At 39.2% G+C, this 16,846-nt stretch overlaps 1 protein-coding gene and 1 long non-coding RNA gene across 6 annotated transcripts in view; both read right to left on the bottom strand.

The window, feature by feature from the left end:
• The window catches only part of LOC121295743, a 12,689-nt gene extending 2,839 nt beyond the window's left edge, over positions 1–9,850 (bottom strand). Inside the window, exons 1-3 of the long non-coding RNA XR_005946967.1 lie at positions 9,566–9,850; positions 7,309–7,405; positions 1–6,714 (exon numbers count right to left, since the gene is read on the bottom strand). The exon at positions 1–6,714 is cut by the window's left edge and continues 2,839 nt beyond it. This is a non-coding gene — a long non-coding RNA (uncharacterized LOC121295743). The remainder of the gene's footprint in view (positions 6,715–7,308; positions 7,406–9,565) is intronic.
• Positions 9,851–13,028: 3,178 nt separating this feature from the next.
• The window catches only part of LOC121295393 (angiomotin-like), a 53,077-nt gene continuing 49,259 nt past the window's right edge, over positions 13,029–16,846 (bottom strand). For all 5 annotated transcript variants that reach the window (XM_041219953.1, XM_041219951.1, XM_041219955.1 and 2 more), the window contains one exon: positions 13,029–14,939. In XM_041219953.1, the coding sequence (XP_041075887.1) occupies positions 14,842–14,939 (98 nt within the window). In that variant the 3' untranslated portion in view covers positions 13,029–14,841. The remainder of the gene's footprint in view (positions 14,940–16,846) is intronic.

Here is a 16,846-nt window from a genome sequence, read left to right on the forward strand (position 1 = left end):
GTGTGGGTATGGAACGGACCACATGACCATGCTGTGAAGGAGAATCACCTGGATCTTTTAAAACCCAACTTGACAAAGTTCTGAGACCATTCAGCTACTGAGAATCGGACAATCTTAGATGGGCTGAACAGCCTCCTCTCGTTCGTAATTGTCCTCTCTTTCTTTAGCAAGTTTCACTACAATGAGACAAGCAGCTGTCTAGATGCTGTCTATGTGAAACTAAAGTTTGAGGTTTGTACCCCTGGCTCTTCTATCTCCCCTGTAGTGAAGCATTAGGTTGCACACACTAATTGACTCGTGTGAAAATGAACAAGCTTATTCAGATGGCAGTTTGCTCTTACTCTACAATACATTATAAAAATGATACAATAGACTGCTAAATACAAGCTGGTTGAAACCATATTCTGCCCTATGGTGTTGCTGCAAATTAAACAATGGAGTATATTAATCAAAATGTAGAAGCATAGATATATTGAATGTTACCAAAAAGTACAATAAAAAGATAATGAAACATCCACATATGACATCACAAGACAACAGACGCTTCCTACCGTGTTCTTGTGTGTAGACCCAGTGATATGAAGGGACGTAATAGCAGCTGCCTCTGCAGCCAACACACAGGAGGAATTGTAACTCTCTTCTATCACCTAGTGGAATTGTGAAGAAACAGCAGCGGAAAAAACTAAAGTTGCAACTTTTTCTGGCAGCTTGTTACAGGTGATATCTTTAAGCAATTTTCACCATGTGAAATGTGTTTCTTGATCTGAGTAAAACTTGCTTTTGAAAAGTTGCCAGAAGGTTCCCTGGTCGCAATACATTCAGATACTTTTATTTGTATTTATTTGTTTATTTAACCGAGGCCTCTTTTACAAGCGAGTCCAGAAAAACAATAAAGGACCAATACAAATACATGGGATAAATGGCATGACATTGATCAAGCTAACATGTGTCTAGTTTTCATCGACATGCTTTATGATTGAGAATCTAAAGTTATGAATTAACCTCAAAATTATTTCAAGCATCTGAGAATTTTGAGACACGATTCCCATCTAACTCTTACTTAGATATATCACATGTGCTGCTTGTTTGGAGTGGCTGTCTGATGTTCATTCCATTACCAGTGCACAGTAATAGGATCGTCCCTGGATTCTGTAAACCTACAGGGACAGATTCCAGTTACTGACAGCAGCTAACAGACTCCCAGTGTTCAATCAATGCCAACATAAGAAATGTGAATTGAATGCGTTGAAGATTTCAATGCAGTTAGAGGCAGCTGTAGTTTCAATGACATATTGAAATTGACATGGCTATATATTTACTTTTCAATACTATAGAATGCCTGGTTTTTAACTTTTCAATTCCATTCAAGTTAATCCTTTCTTATTTAAAAGCAGCATTAGAAGCCATCTTATTCCCAGCCACGTCTAGGAAGATAGCAGCAGTCAAACTATCCCAGTTAAATGACAATAAAGCACATTCTAAAACAGAGCAGCTCTCTGCAACTGGAATCATGTGTTTTAGTACCTGTAGTCATTACCTTAAAACAGCATTGGTAGGCAATCTAAACTGCGCCTTGTACCGTATTATATTAAACTGGAATGTTTATTTCAAAGGAACAGGTGTTTTCAAACCAGCATAACGAGGGAAAGTGAAAGAAACACCCCATGTTCTGTCTTCTCGAACCCTGAAACTAAAATCTTATTTAGAAAGCCCAATACATCACCAGAGTGGAGAGTTAACATCAAGGTCTGCTCTGCAGTTTCACCTCTGTCTGTACTCCTCTTGCCTCCTTGTGAAATGAACAGTCAGCTTTCCGTTGGAGAGTAAGAATCTCGGCCAGACAAGGTCAACCTAGACACAGGCACATTGACCGTTTAAAAATTAACCAGCACATAGTGTGGAGTTCTGGGCATGATCAGTACCCCCCCACCCCTCCCAAAAAAAAAAAAAAGTTATCAACAACCTTCTCTTTTTCTTTACACGTTTTGGTGGTTTTCAGTTCTCCAGTCATGTGAGGTCAGTGGTTACAGTGAGGTATGATAGCAACCCTTTCAGCTTTGGAAATGTAGCCTCTGTGAAAATGCAGTGCCTACCTCATATGTGTGTGTATTGTGGCAGAGCTGACAGCCCCTGTGAACACTATCCATTGAGCACCCTTGCCCCTGCTGGTTCATCAGGTTTTACTGAGAGGTAAGAGTGATTGCTTTCCGAGCAGTGAGAACAGCCCACCTGTGACACTGGCCTACTTTTTGTCTAAAGCTTGCCCTGGTTTTCTGCAACGCTGTAATGGATCCTTTCCTAGAAGCTGATGAGTTAGTAATTCAGACACATCCTGACCACAGAGTTGCTCTTTAATTGAATGGTAAGATGTTTATCTTTGATTAGCGATGTTTGCTGTTTGCGTCCAGCGCTTGTCTTTCAATTCGATGGGCTGTGATGCCAATTCATTAGCAAGCGTGGAGGGAAAAAAAATATTGTTGACATCATGCCAGCACACAGCATTCCAAATATTAATCACTTGCCAGAGAGCTGCAGTATAAAAAATATTGATCTTCCAACTAACTTTCAAAAATGTATTCTCCATCACAAGGCTGAGACCTTTGTAGTGAGTTTCTGTCAAATCATTTTGAAAAATCAATTTTATTCAACTTAAAACACTTCTAAAATGCACTTCCATTTGTTACACGGTCTCAAATGTGCAGTTCTGAAAAAAAGCACTTCTTATTATAAACAGTTATTTTAAGACATATCTGGTATTATTTTTGGTTAAAGAAAGTTAACCATTTCTATGCCGTTTCTATCTGTTCCACTTGAACTTCCTGAGTCATTCCGCTCAGCAGTGTCTGGTTAAAAACAGGGAAGAAGCCATTGAAGGGGCGGAGACGGTTTCACCCTCCAGGTGAAATGACAACAGTGCAACACCAAAGGAAAGCATGGCTTGCAAAGAGAGATTGTTTTAACCAAGTGTAGCACCAGATAGGTTGTGTCGGGTTCCCCTCCTTTTAATTATAATAGCGGTCTCTAAAGAGAACTAATAGCTTTGGATGAAAGTACAGAAAATGGCCAGTACCTGGGCTGTGCATGGCAGGCTGATGACTGGCTGTAATACTGATTAATGTCTCTGGTGGCCAATAGCAGTAGATCAAACTGTTGGAGTACATGCCAGTGACTAGCCTGGATGATAGATGGAGCCATGCCTCTTTGTTTTAATGGTGACTGTCTCCTGGAATCAACATTGGAAATGTAAATTCCTTGCTATCTGCTGCAGGGAGAACACTTTCTCGTTCCAACAGTGCTGTGTGCTGTGGATTTGGAAAAGCTATTTTTAATCATTTTTAATCGTTTCACTGGGCTATGGTGAGTAGCAAGTGTAGTGCTTCCTGACAGGTCAGAGAGCGCCAGGATACTTGAAGGGAGATAAAGGGATAGAACAGGAGTCTTGCTACCGGTGATGGAGAACCTTATAGCCGAAGGCTGGTCAGGTGACCCAAGACCCGAAAACACAGATAGAATCCCCAACTCCGCAGAGAGTCGCTTCCATGGCAGCTTGGGAACAGAGCTACTCATAAGGGATTGAGGGGACAGAGGACCCAGACTCTTGGAGAGCCGAGCAGCTGAGCGACTTGGGAATGGACCTCTGAAGGAGAGCCTTGAAAGGAAAAAGTTAGAGGGACTTGGGATCGTGGAACGGAGCTTACAGGAGTCCTGGAGCTAGAAAAGAAAGGAGTAGAGATTAATAAGAGATCGAAGGACTGCGAGACAGACTCCACATCAACAGCTGAGAAGGAGAAGGAGTCTTGAAATTAGAATAGGGAAAGTGGACAAGCTGCAACGGGATAGAGAGTGTGGTCGGGGGTCCCCTCTGGCCTGACGCAGAACCTCCAGCTCGAACAAACGCTAGAGAGAGCAGAAGAGGAAATGGGAGGCTTATATAGAAGAAGGGGAGTGATTGACAGGGAGATTAAAGATGGAATGGAATTACTTCATGAGTTAGAACCCCTTTCAAGACATTAATGTTCCCTCCATCAGCCAGTGGTTCCAAAGAATTGAGACAATGATAGCAAGCAGCACTGCAATTCAAAGAAAGTTTATTACAAAGAGGAAGACAAAGTGTAGTAAACTCCACCTGACCTTTACACCAAGGTACTGCATCCTCCATGAAAAGTGGCCCATTTCTTTTGAATCTGCATGGTGTCAATATGTGGGAATGCAACCAATGTCATTTCAGTCCCCACCATGCGAGCCTGTGGAGAATGCCTTGTTCAGTCTCTTCAGATTCATAGACACGGCATTCAACCGGGAGGAACGGCAGGGATTCAAATGTTTGACTGTGAGATTGAAATATTAATGCTGCAATTCAGATTACTGTACCCTTTTAGAGCAGTGAAAGGGCCAACCAGAGTGGACTCTCAATCTAAGCTGATTAAAGCATGATGGTTATCTTCAGAACCTTTGATTTCACATTGCACCCACTTTCAACTTCAGGTTAAGGCTCTGTCACGTTAGTCGTGCCATTGAACATTTCCTCAACTGGTGCCAGATGGTATTTAATGTGTGCTTGTGTCAATAAACACAGTGATAAAATATATCTATAACAGAACCACAACAGCATTATTTATTTATTCAAACACATTTCCACACACAGACACATCAATGTTTTACAGATGAAGGGTCTATTCAACACCACCAGTGTTTAAATATTAAAACAATAAACCTGGCATATTACATACTTTGAAAGACAGAAATACTCTTTAAGAGACTTGCACTGTTAGAGGTCCTGCTTTTCACAAGGTATTCCTCTTTTAATAACTTAAACAGTATTTAGATCCGCCAGCATTTATATCAGTTCCCTTATAACAGTTTCCAATAGAAAAATGTAATAAATCACATTGAAAACACAGTAAACCATACAGCAAGTAAGCATTGTAAAGCCAAGAGAGGTATGGTAGAGCATGTTAGAAACATAGCAAACCATGACAAACTACAGTATAACAATGGGAAAAGCATGGGAAAACTGCAAATTCACCATGCAAAAACATAGTACTGTGATAAGCTTTCACAAGGGCTGAATAGATCATTGCCTCATATATAATCGTGTAGTAGTATACAATTGCACAGTAACAGCAATCTAATGAGTGGAGTGATGATGGCTTTTCTGATTGGGTAAAAGTCTTTAAGCTAAAGTATAAGCATTTAAGGAATTAAATGAAATATAACATTCCTAATTACATATTCTAAATATTCTTGGGTGCTCTAAAGCTCACATCCTGAAACTGGTTTTAGCGAATTACGTAAATCGGCCTTAAACGTGCGGTTTTGAAAGAAACATGTTATAGTCTGCCTCTAGTATGCCTTTGTGATGGCATGTAAATGAGCTGCAGTAGAGATTGGGCTTTAGGACCATGGGGTTCCTAGGAGGTGTCCTGGTACCCACAGTGCAGGTGCATTGTGGGCAGGATCTTTCGCTTCACTGCCTTGTTTGTTGAGGGCAGGTGTGTAGATTGACAGAGCTGTCCATGTTAGGAAAATTAAGCTCTGTCAATCTTCTTTCTTGTTCTCAACAGTAATTAAGAAGCTACAAGTTATACAGCAGGCTGTTTTGAACTAGCTCAGGTCACTTATACAGTATATAATGCATTTGATGGTCTCCGCTCCACCGCACAAAACCATCACATGATTCAGCAGCCTCTACTTAAGAGAGGCCCAGGCAGGGGGTTCCCAGGTCAGGATCACATCAGAGCTGTGAAGGAAAGTCTGACACCTACTCAACACACCCATGACTCAACATTGAGACTGGGTGCACAGCCAATCACAAAGCAGGGAGCTGCCAGGCGTATACATTATGCAGCCGCATGCACTCACCCATAGCAAATCAGATCACTGTTTAGGTCACTATAAACTAAACATGCAGACAGGATGCAAATATGGAATTTTACCTGGTTTTAAAATGAATAACACCAAACAACTGTATGGTGCTGCTTTTTGTCAATAAGGTAAAGTGCCCTACAGTCTCTATAGACTTGGCATGGAGAGAAGAAAGCAGCGCACCTGACTATAAACAGTGCCATTGTCTCTTAACATTAATGCGCACTAAATTCACATGGACCAGACTTCCAATTAAACTGTATGGACAGGTCAAAACCAGGACCTAGGATCTGAAATGCATAAACAAGATTAGTGCTAAACCTAGTATACTTCTTCCTAATTCTAATAATATATAGTACAATTTATTAGGCATGTTACATACAGTACATAGTGTAAATGCTACTTCACAGTGTAAATACTTCTTTACTATTCAATAAAAGCAAAACCTGACTCTTAACAATTAAGCATACAGGATCAGTATATAATGGATCTAGAAAGCCACACTGCATTTGAAAGAGGTTCAAAAACACAAAAACAGACCAATGACGGTCGCATTAAACACCTTTCACAGTAGCACACAAAGTGCTGAGGATCAAAAGGCTGTCCTTGCGAAAGACGTTTTGAACAGACAGTGCTGTCTTTAATTCCATCAAAATTATTTCATCCTATCTTTTACTGCGCGCACCAGCCAGGGATATATTCCAAACTTCTTGAACAAAATGTCACTAAGCAAGAGTCCCAACTGCTGAAATGCCAAATTCATTTAGGCCCCAACTTTTTTCAAAAAAGTGAATCCTCTTCCAGCTATCTGGTGAGCTGTGTGAACTTCAATTGGTTCTGGGTCTTCGTCTAGAATTGACAAAGAAGGATTACTGACACTCGTAAATGAGTTGAGGGTTCTTCATAATAGCAAAGCATGGCACAGTGAAGGAATTGTAGAATAAATGTATTTTAACATAATATTAGTGTACGTAGCATTTACCACCAGAGCATGTAGCTTCAGATTACATGTTCATAGTTTTTTTTTACTGCCCTCTTACCTTTCTACGATGTTTGTAATTATTGTATTCTTTTGTATTCTGAGCTTAGGGCTTAGTTCAGAAGCTGTTCTTCAGTTTCAGCTGCCAGCCATTGAGATATATATGTCCGTAACTTCGTAAGGATGTTCGTAACTTCTCAACTGGGCATGATAGTGGGTGTCCGTACAACTGACTGTCCCTCAACATTGTCTCATTTGAGGAACAAGTCTCATTTGAGGAAAGCACAAAGACTTTTACAACAAACTGTGACAAACAGATGTGCTGCTGGGGGAATCACAGAAACCATCAACAAGACACAGCAGTTTCTACTAAAGCAATGTGTTGGGAGCTACATCGCACTCTGTGGCCTTTGAAGGGTTATTCTAATAGAAAGAGTCAAGTGGAAATACAGCACGAACCTTACCTGACTAAACAGTTTATTTATCTCCCTTGATTTCTGCCCACTTCTTATCAGAGCCAAACATCACCTTCCATCCAGGTGTGCACATCAGAACTGGCACCTGATCAATACAATGTTCATACTGAGTGAATAAGGAAGGAAAACATGTCTCCCATTCGAGGTCTCAGTGAAATCTGTTTTACAAGCGTGCAGGGGGCTGGATGCTTTCTTGCACTTTCTTTGATGTTCCATATTCACAGTTCAACCCTTACATTAAATAAATAGGCATAATTAATGAGGTTCAATGCAGTTAAATGGCAGTAAACAGGTTTGAAACTTGAACTATTGTTGCACGACATGAATATGGATACAGTTGTCCACATTCCCAAAATACACTATATATATTTTTGTTGTGATGATTTTATTAACATTTCAGAAATAAATAATAAACAAACAACAAATCTCACATGCATGCATTTTATATGTACATGCTACGTGACTTACATTTGTTCAGCCAAATTTAACCACAAATAACCGTAATGATTTAATGTGAATTCCAATATAAATCAATAAATACAGCTTACTCTGTGGCTGACTTTTAATCCACTGTCTAGTTAATATGAATCCTCTGTCCAGTTCATATTAAATATGCTGGGTAGCACCTCCATCTCGGATTATAAAGAGCATAAGGCATGCAAGAGGACAATCATGTAAAGCTGGAATTCTAGCAAAGCTCAAAGGCACAGTATTCGGATTATAAGAGCCTTGTCCTGGTCTTTGTTCCAACCCTGTTCTAAATTGTTTAATTGCACCGAATCAAGTCAATTAGAGTATAAAAAAAGAAAATAGGAGTGAACAATTCTTTAACAGTCCTTATAAAGGGTTACCATAGCAAAAGCAAAGTGAAGAGTATGGTAAAGCACAGGTAAGCATTGTAAAGCTCAGAGAGGTATGGTAAAGCACAGGTAAGCATTGTAAAGCTCAAAGAGGTATAGTAAAGCACAGGTAAGCATTGGAAAGCTCAGAGAGGTATGGTAAAGCACAGGTAAGCATTGGAAAGCTCAGAGAGGTATGGTAAAGCACAGGTAAGCATTGTAAAGCTCAGAGAGGTATAGTAAAGCACAGGTAAGCATTGTAAAGCTCAAAGAGGTATAGTAAAGCACAGGTAAGCATTGTAAAGCTCAGAGAGGTATAGTAAAGCACAGGTAAGCATTGTAAAGCTCAAAGAGGTATAGTAAAGCACAGGTAAGCATTGTAAAGCTCAGAGAGGTATGGTAAAGCACAGGTAAGCATTGGAAAGCTCAGAGAGGTATAGTAAACCACAGGTAAGCATTGTAAAGCTCAAAGAGGTATAGTAAAGCACAGGTAAGCATTGTAAAGCTCAGGTAGAGGTATGGTAAAGCACAGGTAAGCATTGTAAAGCTCAAAGAGGTATAGTAAAGCACAGGTAAGCATTGTAAAGCTCAGAGAGGTATGGTAAAGCACAGGTAAGCATTGGAAAGCTCAGAGAGGTATAGTAAACCACAGGTAAGCATTGTAAAGCTCAAAGAGGTATAGTAAAGCACAGGTAAGCATTGTAAAGCTCAGAGAGGTAAGGTAAAGCACAGAAAATAAACATAGCAAACCTGGGTAAATGCATAGTATAACCACGGGAGAATTGCTCAGTTACAGTGAAAATTTACCATGGTAGCACGCTTTCATAAGGAAGCAATTGCATCTGACTCATTTAAAGTACACAAGTGTCATAACTTTTAATATCTATTTATTGTAAATTAAGTACACAAATGTTTAGACAAAATTAATGTTGTATTTGTTTTGTTCGTGCCGTGTGTAAGAGAATATATTCATTTATTTATTGCACTTTATTTGTTTACTTTAACATAGCCCACATCGAACTACATGATAAGAAACAAACACAAAATATGTAATGGGATGTTTATTTAATAACACTGTTACAGCGCCTTTCACAACTATGATACCTGAATGTCTATTGTCGAAAGTTTTAGCTTCTACTGCACTGATAAATTGTCATGGACAACAAACACACAAACAAACCAAAAATCATAGCAGTTTAAACTCAGGGATATATTCAAATCAACTCCACTGTTCAACAGGTTAAAACTGCAAGCAATTTATATCGACAAAAAAGATTCCCGTTAAGAAGTGCCAAGTCAGCTAATGAATTACAGTAATAATATGTCTATATATATATATTTTTTTTTTCTCATCAATCTAACTACTGTGTTTAAAACATGTCACAAACGTATTTAATTGTACTTACCTTGTCACCTCGTGTATCACTATTCCCAATGTTAAATGTAATCGTTATCAGAGTCTCTGCAGATGTACCACAGGATTACATAGAGAATGAGGAGAATAGCGAACAGAAACAAGGCGATGAAGATGGCTTTCGTGACAGGTGAAACCAAGGACTGCATGGCACGGCAGACAGGGCGAGTGACGCGTCAAATCAAGTAAGCGGCTCTCAGACACCACAACAGCATCTCTGCAGAACAACGAGACCGAACACAAATATATACGCAGCCGGCTGCTTGCAGATTGATCACTTGCGCCACGTAAAAAAAAAAAAAATAAAAAAAAAAAAAAAAGGTTTTATAATAATAATAATAATAATAATATAGAGTTCAGACATGATTTACACAATGGGCTGGGTTTTCCAAAACCTCATTTAATTGATATGAAAACAAAAATATTATAGTAAATGTAATCAAACAAGAGTAGGCTACTTACAGAAAGTGGCGTTTTATAGCATTTTTTTGGTACCTTACTAGGTTAGTAACATACAACGACACTGCCACCACTGTAAAATAAAAATAAAAAACAGAGCTATCAGCAGTCAGCATGATGAAAAGGCTGAATACTGTGAAATATACCAACAGTATTAGATTAGAGTAGAATAAGCAATCTAAGTGTTAATCCCAGTTTGAAAAGCAATGCCTGAGCTATATGCAACAATGTAGATGTGACATACGAAGAGCTCCATGGACAGACAGACACCCCTATATACCAACATTATGATATTATCAATGACTTCTACTACATACTTTTTATACCAAGTTACAGTTGGATAAGCGGTTCTTCAGCTGCACAAATCATGACGTGACAGATGCATGCACTATAACAACTTCTCAGCGGATTTCAGCACAGAGTTTTATACAGTAGTTATGGATTAACTGTATTAACATTGTTTTCCTCTAACTAAAAACAAAATGCGTCAAACCCACGTAGTACCAGCAGAAAACAAAAGTGCAACCAGAAATCGTCTAATAAAGTACCCCTAAGTACAGGAGATACGAAGGGAAGAGCCTTGATGGGCAGAATGGATTTTTGTCGTTCCGAAATGTGTCTACTAAATACTGTCTCTACCAGTGTATGACCACTAAAGGACTGTTGGTGTTTCAGAGTTCCATCTCTGTACATCTCCCGATGGCCTCAACGCACCCAAGGTTGTCAACCAATCAGTAAATGTACGCACAGTCCGCTAAAAAAAAAAAAAAGAAGTCACATTTTAACACTGTCAGTAAACCCGTAAATAACAAATGAATTCCGTGATTTTAGTTCGAAATAACTGCTGGTATGTTTTTATTGTTTTGCGGCTTCCCGACCAGCTCGATTGACGTGCACCTGCTACACCTTATGTGATGACAGTGACAAGTATCAGAAGAACAAGAATGCCAATGAACAATACTGTGCTGAAATTAATGTGCATTCTTCATCCAAGCAGCCAGAGGACAGTGAGCTCGGGACATCGTCCAGCTTGCAATGCTTTTCCCACAGATTGTTTTTGGAAATATAGTGTGTAGACCAGAAATTGAATTTATGCAGTACTAAATGAATGACTAGGGATCTTAGACGGGATCTGGTGCTTGACTATTGTAGTTCTGTATACCTAGCTGAGAGCCTCGATTTCATGTGCTTGCTAAGTTTGTCATTAATATGTTGGCTTTGCCACACAAGTACTGCAAAAAGGCCACTGCAAGGTTAGCAACCCTGCCCCGTGAAGATCACTATTGGAGTATTTTTGGCACAGCCGGTTCCAACACATCCTGCTAGTTGTAGGTCATTTTAAATGTACATATGCCCGACTGTATTTTTCTAAATATCTGGAGAACCACTTCTCCAATTGTGATGAAATGTGGTACTAACTTAATTTAGTTAAGGCATCTGAATTACTGTACATTTTTCCACCTGTATGTCAAACTTCCATGTCTGCATACACCTGGAGAAGGGAGAATTACATTTTGATGAAACTCAGCATTTACATGATTTAGCAGTAGTTATTGGGGGCTGTGTCTGCCTGTGTGTCCCACTTGTACAAGTCTCTTGAGAACACAAGAAGGTATTCCTGTAAATCAGTCATTTTAATATACTTTGAATGATAGCAAGTTCGGTTGCTTCACTTATGACATCCAAGTCTGCACATACTGTTAATAGATGTCATGGTCATTAACTTTTTCATCATAGTGATAGCTTGAATTTTGAATTTACACCCATGCAGGGGGGTGTAGGTTACTGATGTGCAGCACTTGTTTTTCATTAAAGCCCATCTCTAATAACATTGGACACAGTAGACAGCATTGTGGTTCCTGACTACAATTATTTTAGTTAGTAAGTTTCTACAGCTGAAAATTTACTCCAAATAGTAACTTAACCTGCAAATGCTTGAATAACATTTACCGTGATGTACTGCAAGGTCTTACAAGTAAACTCTTGTGACTTATTTCCCTTAAGAAAGTTAGACTGGACAGTACTGATTCCATTTTATTATGTCTCATAAACAAGACTTATGCTGTAAATTAATAGAAGAACGTCTCAGTGGAGGAGGAAGAGCATCAAACCAGCTCTGTGAGTAAGAAGGGAAAAAGAGTTTGAAAAGCAAAGAGTTCTATATAAAATGACACATCAAGCCACCATCAATCCCGAGGCTAATGGATGAAATGTGTCAGATGCTTTCTTTGAATGGAAAGAATCCCTCCAAAAGCAGCAATGGACGTTAAGCTCTCCAGTGCTGACATATTGTCTCGTAACCAGTGAGTGCAATGGACAGTCGGTAGTTTTGGACAGTGGCCTGTCCTGTACCGGACACCAGATAAAGCTCATGCAATGCTGTCTTTGGATCGGTTTCCTTTCATACAAAGAAAGCACTAGATATTACATTGCATTGTTAATTAAGTATTTGTGTGCAAATGCGAAACCAACATGTTCTTCTCTGCAGGTCTGTCATACACTTCTATTAATTCCCATACTTGAAGCTGCTAAATGCACCACCATGCAAGTGACAGTGACCTTGTTCAATACAAGGTGATTAGAAAGTAAGTTTACGTTTGTGATATATGGTGCGTTAATGTGGTAAACTTACTTTCTAATTACCCTGTACATTACGATAAGATGGCAAAAAAAAAAGTCTGGCATGCTTTTGGAGTTTACATTTAACTTGCACTTAGTCTCAATCTTTGTCTACAGCATTAAAACAATGCTTTTAAATCCACAGCCGTGCAAAGACTAAGATGATAAAATCAAAATGAAATGATCGTCAGATATATGTAACAGTAAAGCTCTTCACAATTACATGCCTCTACAAAGACCATCACCTGCTGGTAGTGAGCAATGCAATGACATGGAATCAATGTTCAGAGATAAGAATTGCCAGCATGTTGTACATAATAAATCGCAAACAAACCTTGTCTTTTAAAATAAGAATTTATATTCCAGTTATAAAGCACAACAGGAGAAGAGTGCAATTACAATCTGTATGAACTGTGTGTAAATACCGTCAACGCAAAAGAAATACATGAGGTTCTGCACAGCACTTGAAGGAATTTGAATTGCAGTATTTTGCTGTTTCAATGTTTGTCAGCTGCCTTTATTTTACAAAATGTGGTTTTACAACAAAACATACATATATGGCTGGTTTCACAGACTACCTTATGTTAACTTAGGTAAGGTACAGTAATCCTAGATCAAATCAGGGTCTGTGAAACCAACCCAGTGTTGAATAAGGAACAAAGGCCACACACACACACCAAAACAAAAACACAATTTAAAACACAAGGACCAAACCCATGACAAATGGAAATTGACATTTTTATTGTGGCACACCAGCATTCTTTTCACAGTGGCAATGAAAAGGTTAACAATGCAGTTGAATTGACGTGTGTGCCCGTGCATCTGGCAGTATTCCTTGGGCAAATCAGTTTAGTAAGGGTCACTTAAGACACACAGCCCTGTCTTTTCAAAGGTATCAGGACAGGTTCAGATCAGAGGCACACTTTCTCCTGTAGAGAATTACAAAACACAAAAACACAGGCTGACCAAAGAAAAAACAGAGTTACATACCTGTATACAATGCTAGTGCTATATAATAGAAATACAGACTAACTAGGGTTTGTTTAAGTGCAGAGAGGAAACAAGGTGTAGGCAGCTAGAGACAACTGTAGGGATTGAAATAGTACTGGGAGGAACTGAACATCCTAAAAACACATAAATGACAGCTGAAATCATTTCCTTTACTGGGTGGAACTCTGAGACTAGAATGCAGGGCAGGCACTGACCAATCACATTCCTGACAGCACAGAGAGCAGCACCCACCTCCAAGAATCTCATGTCCATTCACTGCTAGGTAGCAGCAACCCCAAACACAACAACACACACACACACAAAGGAAACAAGCATTACGGTATAAAATAAAAACATACAAATACAATACAATAAGATGAGACCTGTCCTTCATTATATAGGTATTTACAGGTTTAACAGCAAACATTTTATATACAATTGGAGAAATCACAAGTTGCTATCCAAGTGCTAAATGCAATTTGCATCAACTGTAGTGTTTTAAAAAAGCAAGTACCTTCAGATGTCGCTTTATTGTAGTTTTTACATCTCTTACTATTTCTATCATGCTTGGTGGCTCTAGGCTTTATTGTTCCAATACTGATTTCAAATAGAATTTCTCTCAAAATTTACCTTTACCTGGCTTTTCTGGAGAATTCTGTGCCTGGACTAAACAGACTTTCTCATTCCATTCAAATTATGTGACATTGACATCTATATTGGATCCACAGAACCCACAGCCACTCTAAATAATTGCAAACACTGTAAAGTAGTAAGGGAAATGTAAAAAAAAAAAAAAAATAGCCTTGATGTTTAATTACATCCAAAATTTAATGAGAAAGAAATGCGAGTATGGCAGTGCAATAAGTGAAACCAAGGAATAGCAAACACATCTGGTCCAGTTGGTACAGAGAACATCGACAAAATACTGTACAATAGAGATAATCCCTACTGGCTCCACATAGGAGAATTCAGAAACTCACTAGCTCTACATTCTTACAAGGATTTCATAAAAATGGTGCTTAAAATGAGTGCATTTAAGCATACCCTCATATCAACCCAGTCTTCAGCAGCTAGTTCTTATATTGAACAATCCTTCATCTAGTCTTGGGCTTTTCCTCTCTCCTTAAGTACATCTCTATATTTTAAAAGAGAAGTCCTTTTCATCTTCCTGAGGTCACTAGGCCTCACACATCCCCTGGTTTAAATGAGAATCTCCACCATCTCGTTGTCGATGTCCTGTCCCAGTGGTGAGACTGGGGCTCTCCTATCCAAGGTTCCGCTGTGGAACGATGGCCCATCTGGAAAGAGAAGGCTTGTGTTAGTACCAGGAAGAACACATACTGGCAGGGTCACAAAGAAGGAGTGGTAATTAGGAATTTTTTGGCTCAATTAGGCATTTTTTGGCTCACAGCTGGCTTGAAAAAATGGCATATCTGGAAAACACTATTTTCCATGAAGGGCGTATTTTCAATTCCCCACCCAGACTCGTGGTCATCAGTTAATGATTAATTGAAAAATTGGCAGTCGACCATGCATATGAGAAACCTTGTGCAGAATGTGGTCGAGGGATAAACTAGGTTATTGATAGCCAGTTAACCCTTCGACCACAATATAAAAACCAGAAGCTTTTGCAGACCAGGGTTGAGGGTTGTTCAGAGGTGGAGCTGAAAAGTGAGAACTGAAAATCTAAAATGCAACTGCTACTCGTGCTGGATTTCGACCAGCACGGTACTTGTTTTGTTTGCCCTATTGTAGCTGTTTATTTTTGCCATCATAACGTTTCTTTTCTGATTAATGTTTTTGTTTTTGTTTAAACATTTGATTTATAATTTAATAAATACACGCTCAGCGCTTCACCACCAAGCCTATCTGCCACAGGTATATACACATAGCAACCATTCAAAGCAGCGGTACATACACATAGCAACCATTCAAAGCAGCGGTACATACACATAGCAACCATTCAAAGCGCGGTACATACACATAGCAACCATTCAAAGCCATACACATAGCAACCATTCAAAGCACGGTACATACACATAGCAACCATTCAAAGCAGCGGTACATACACATAGCAACCATTCAAAGCAGCGGTACATACACATAGCAACCATTCAAAGCAGCGGTACATACACATAGCAACCATTCAAAGCTGCGGTACATACACATAGCAACCATTCAAAGCTGCGGTACATACACATAGCAACCATTCAAAGCAGCGGTACATACACATAGCAACCATTCAAAGCTGCGGTACATACACATAGCAACCATTCAAAGCAGCGGTACATACACATAGCAACCATTCAAAGCAGCGGTACATACACATAGCAACCATTCAAAGCAGCGGTACATACACATAGCAACCATTCAAAGCTGCGGTACATACACATAGCAACCATTCAAAGCTGCGGTACATACACATAGCAACCATTCAAAGCAGCGGTACATACACAAAGCAACCATTCAAAGCAGCAGTACATACACATTTGCAGATACGCTTTGTCTCTCAAGGTTTAATAAAACATACAGGGACTGGATATTTCAGATTTTGATGTAGTGTTGTCTAGGGAACAATATTGGTTTTGGGCAATATAATCCCCTGGCAGTCACTGTATCCCCTTGGGGAAAATAGTTTTCCACTACAGGCCTCATCTCCAGTCCATATTTGCATTCCATTGAGATCATTTTTAAAGCTAGCCATAAGGCAAAAAATACATTATTCACTCTGATAGCAAGCAAGGACACCTAGCAATGCTGTCTCTACATTTATTGAGAAATGCAGATTGTTTTAAAATATGTACTCATCCTTAAAAAGGGGGGGAGGGGTATTTTTGAGTGTGAAAAGCTACTTCGAATAAATGAAATCTTCTTTGAGAACACATGGAGATAAAAACTGAAAAGCACTACTGCCTGAATCTGTTTTCTTATTTCCATATCCACATGACTTTATCTGAAGTGCTGTAAAGTATATGAGGAAACTCATTCCTTCAGCCATTCTTCCAGGAACCTTTTTCTTTCAACTACTTAACCGTCACACAATTTACACCCGCTTTCAGGATTATCATCATTTATACTGATCACAGTTTACTATGGATTGTCATGTTTTATTAACGTGCTTTACCAAACGTCTCCGGGCTTAACAATGCTTACCTTTGCTTTGCCATGTTTCCACTATGCTTTATTCCACTTTGCTATGCAGTGC

The sequence above is a fragment of the Polyodon spathula genome, chromosome 20 (genome assembly GCF_017654505.1).
Source record: "Polyodon spathula isolate WHYD16114869_AA chromosome 20, ASM1765450v1, whole genome shotgun sequence".
Classification (NCBI taxonomy): Eukaryota; Metazoa; Chordata; class Actinopteri; order Acipenseriformes; family Polyodontidae; genus Polyodon; species Polyodon spathula.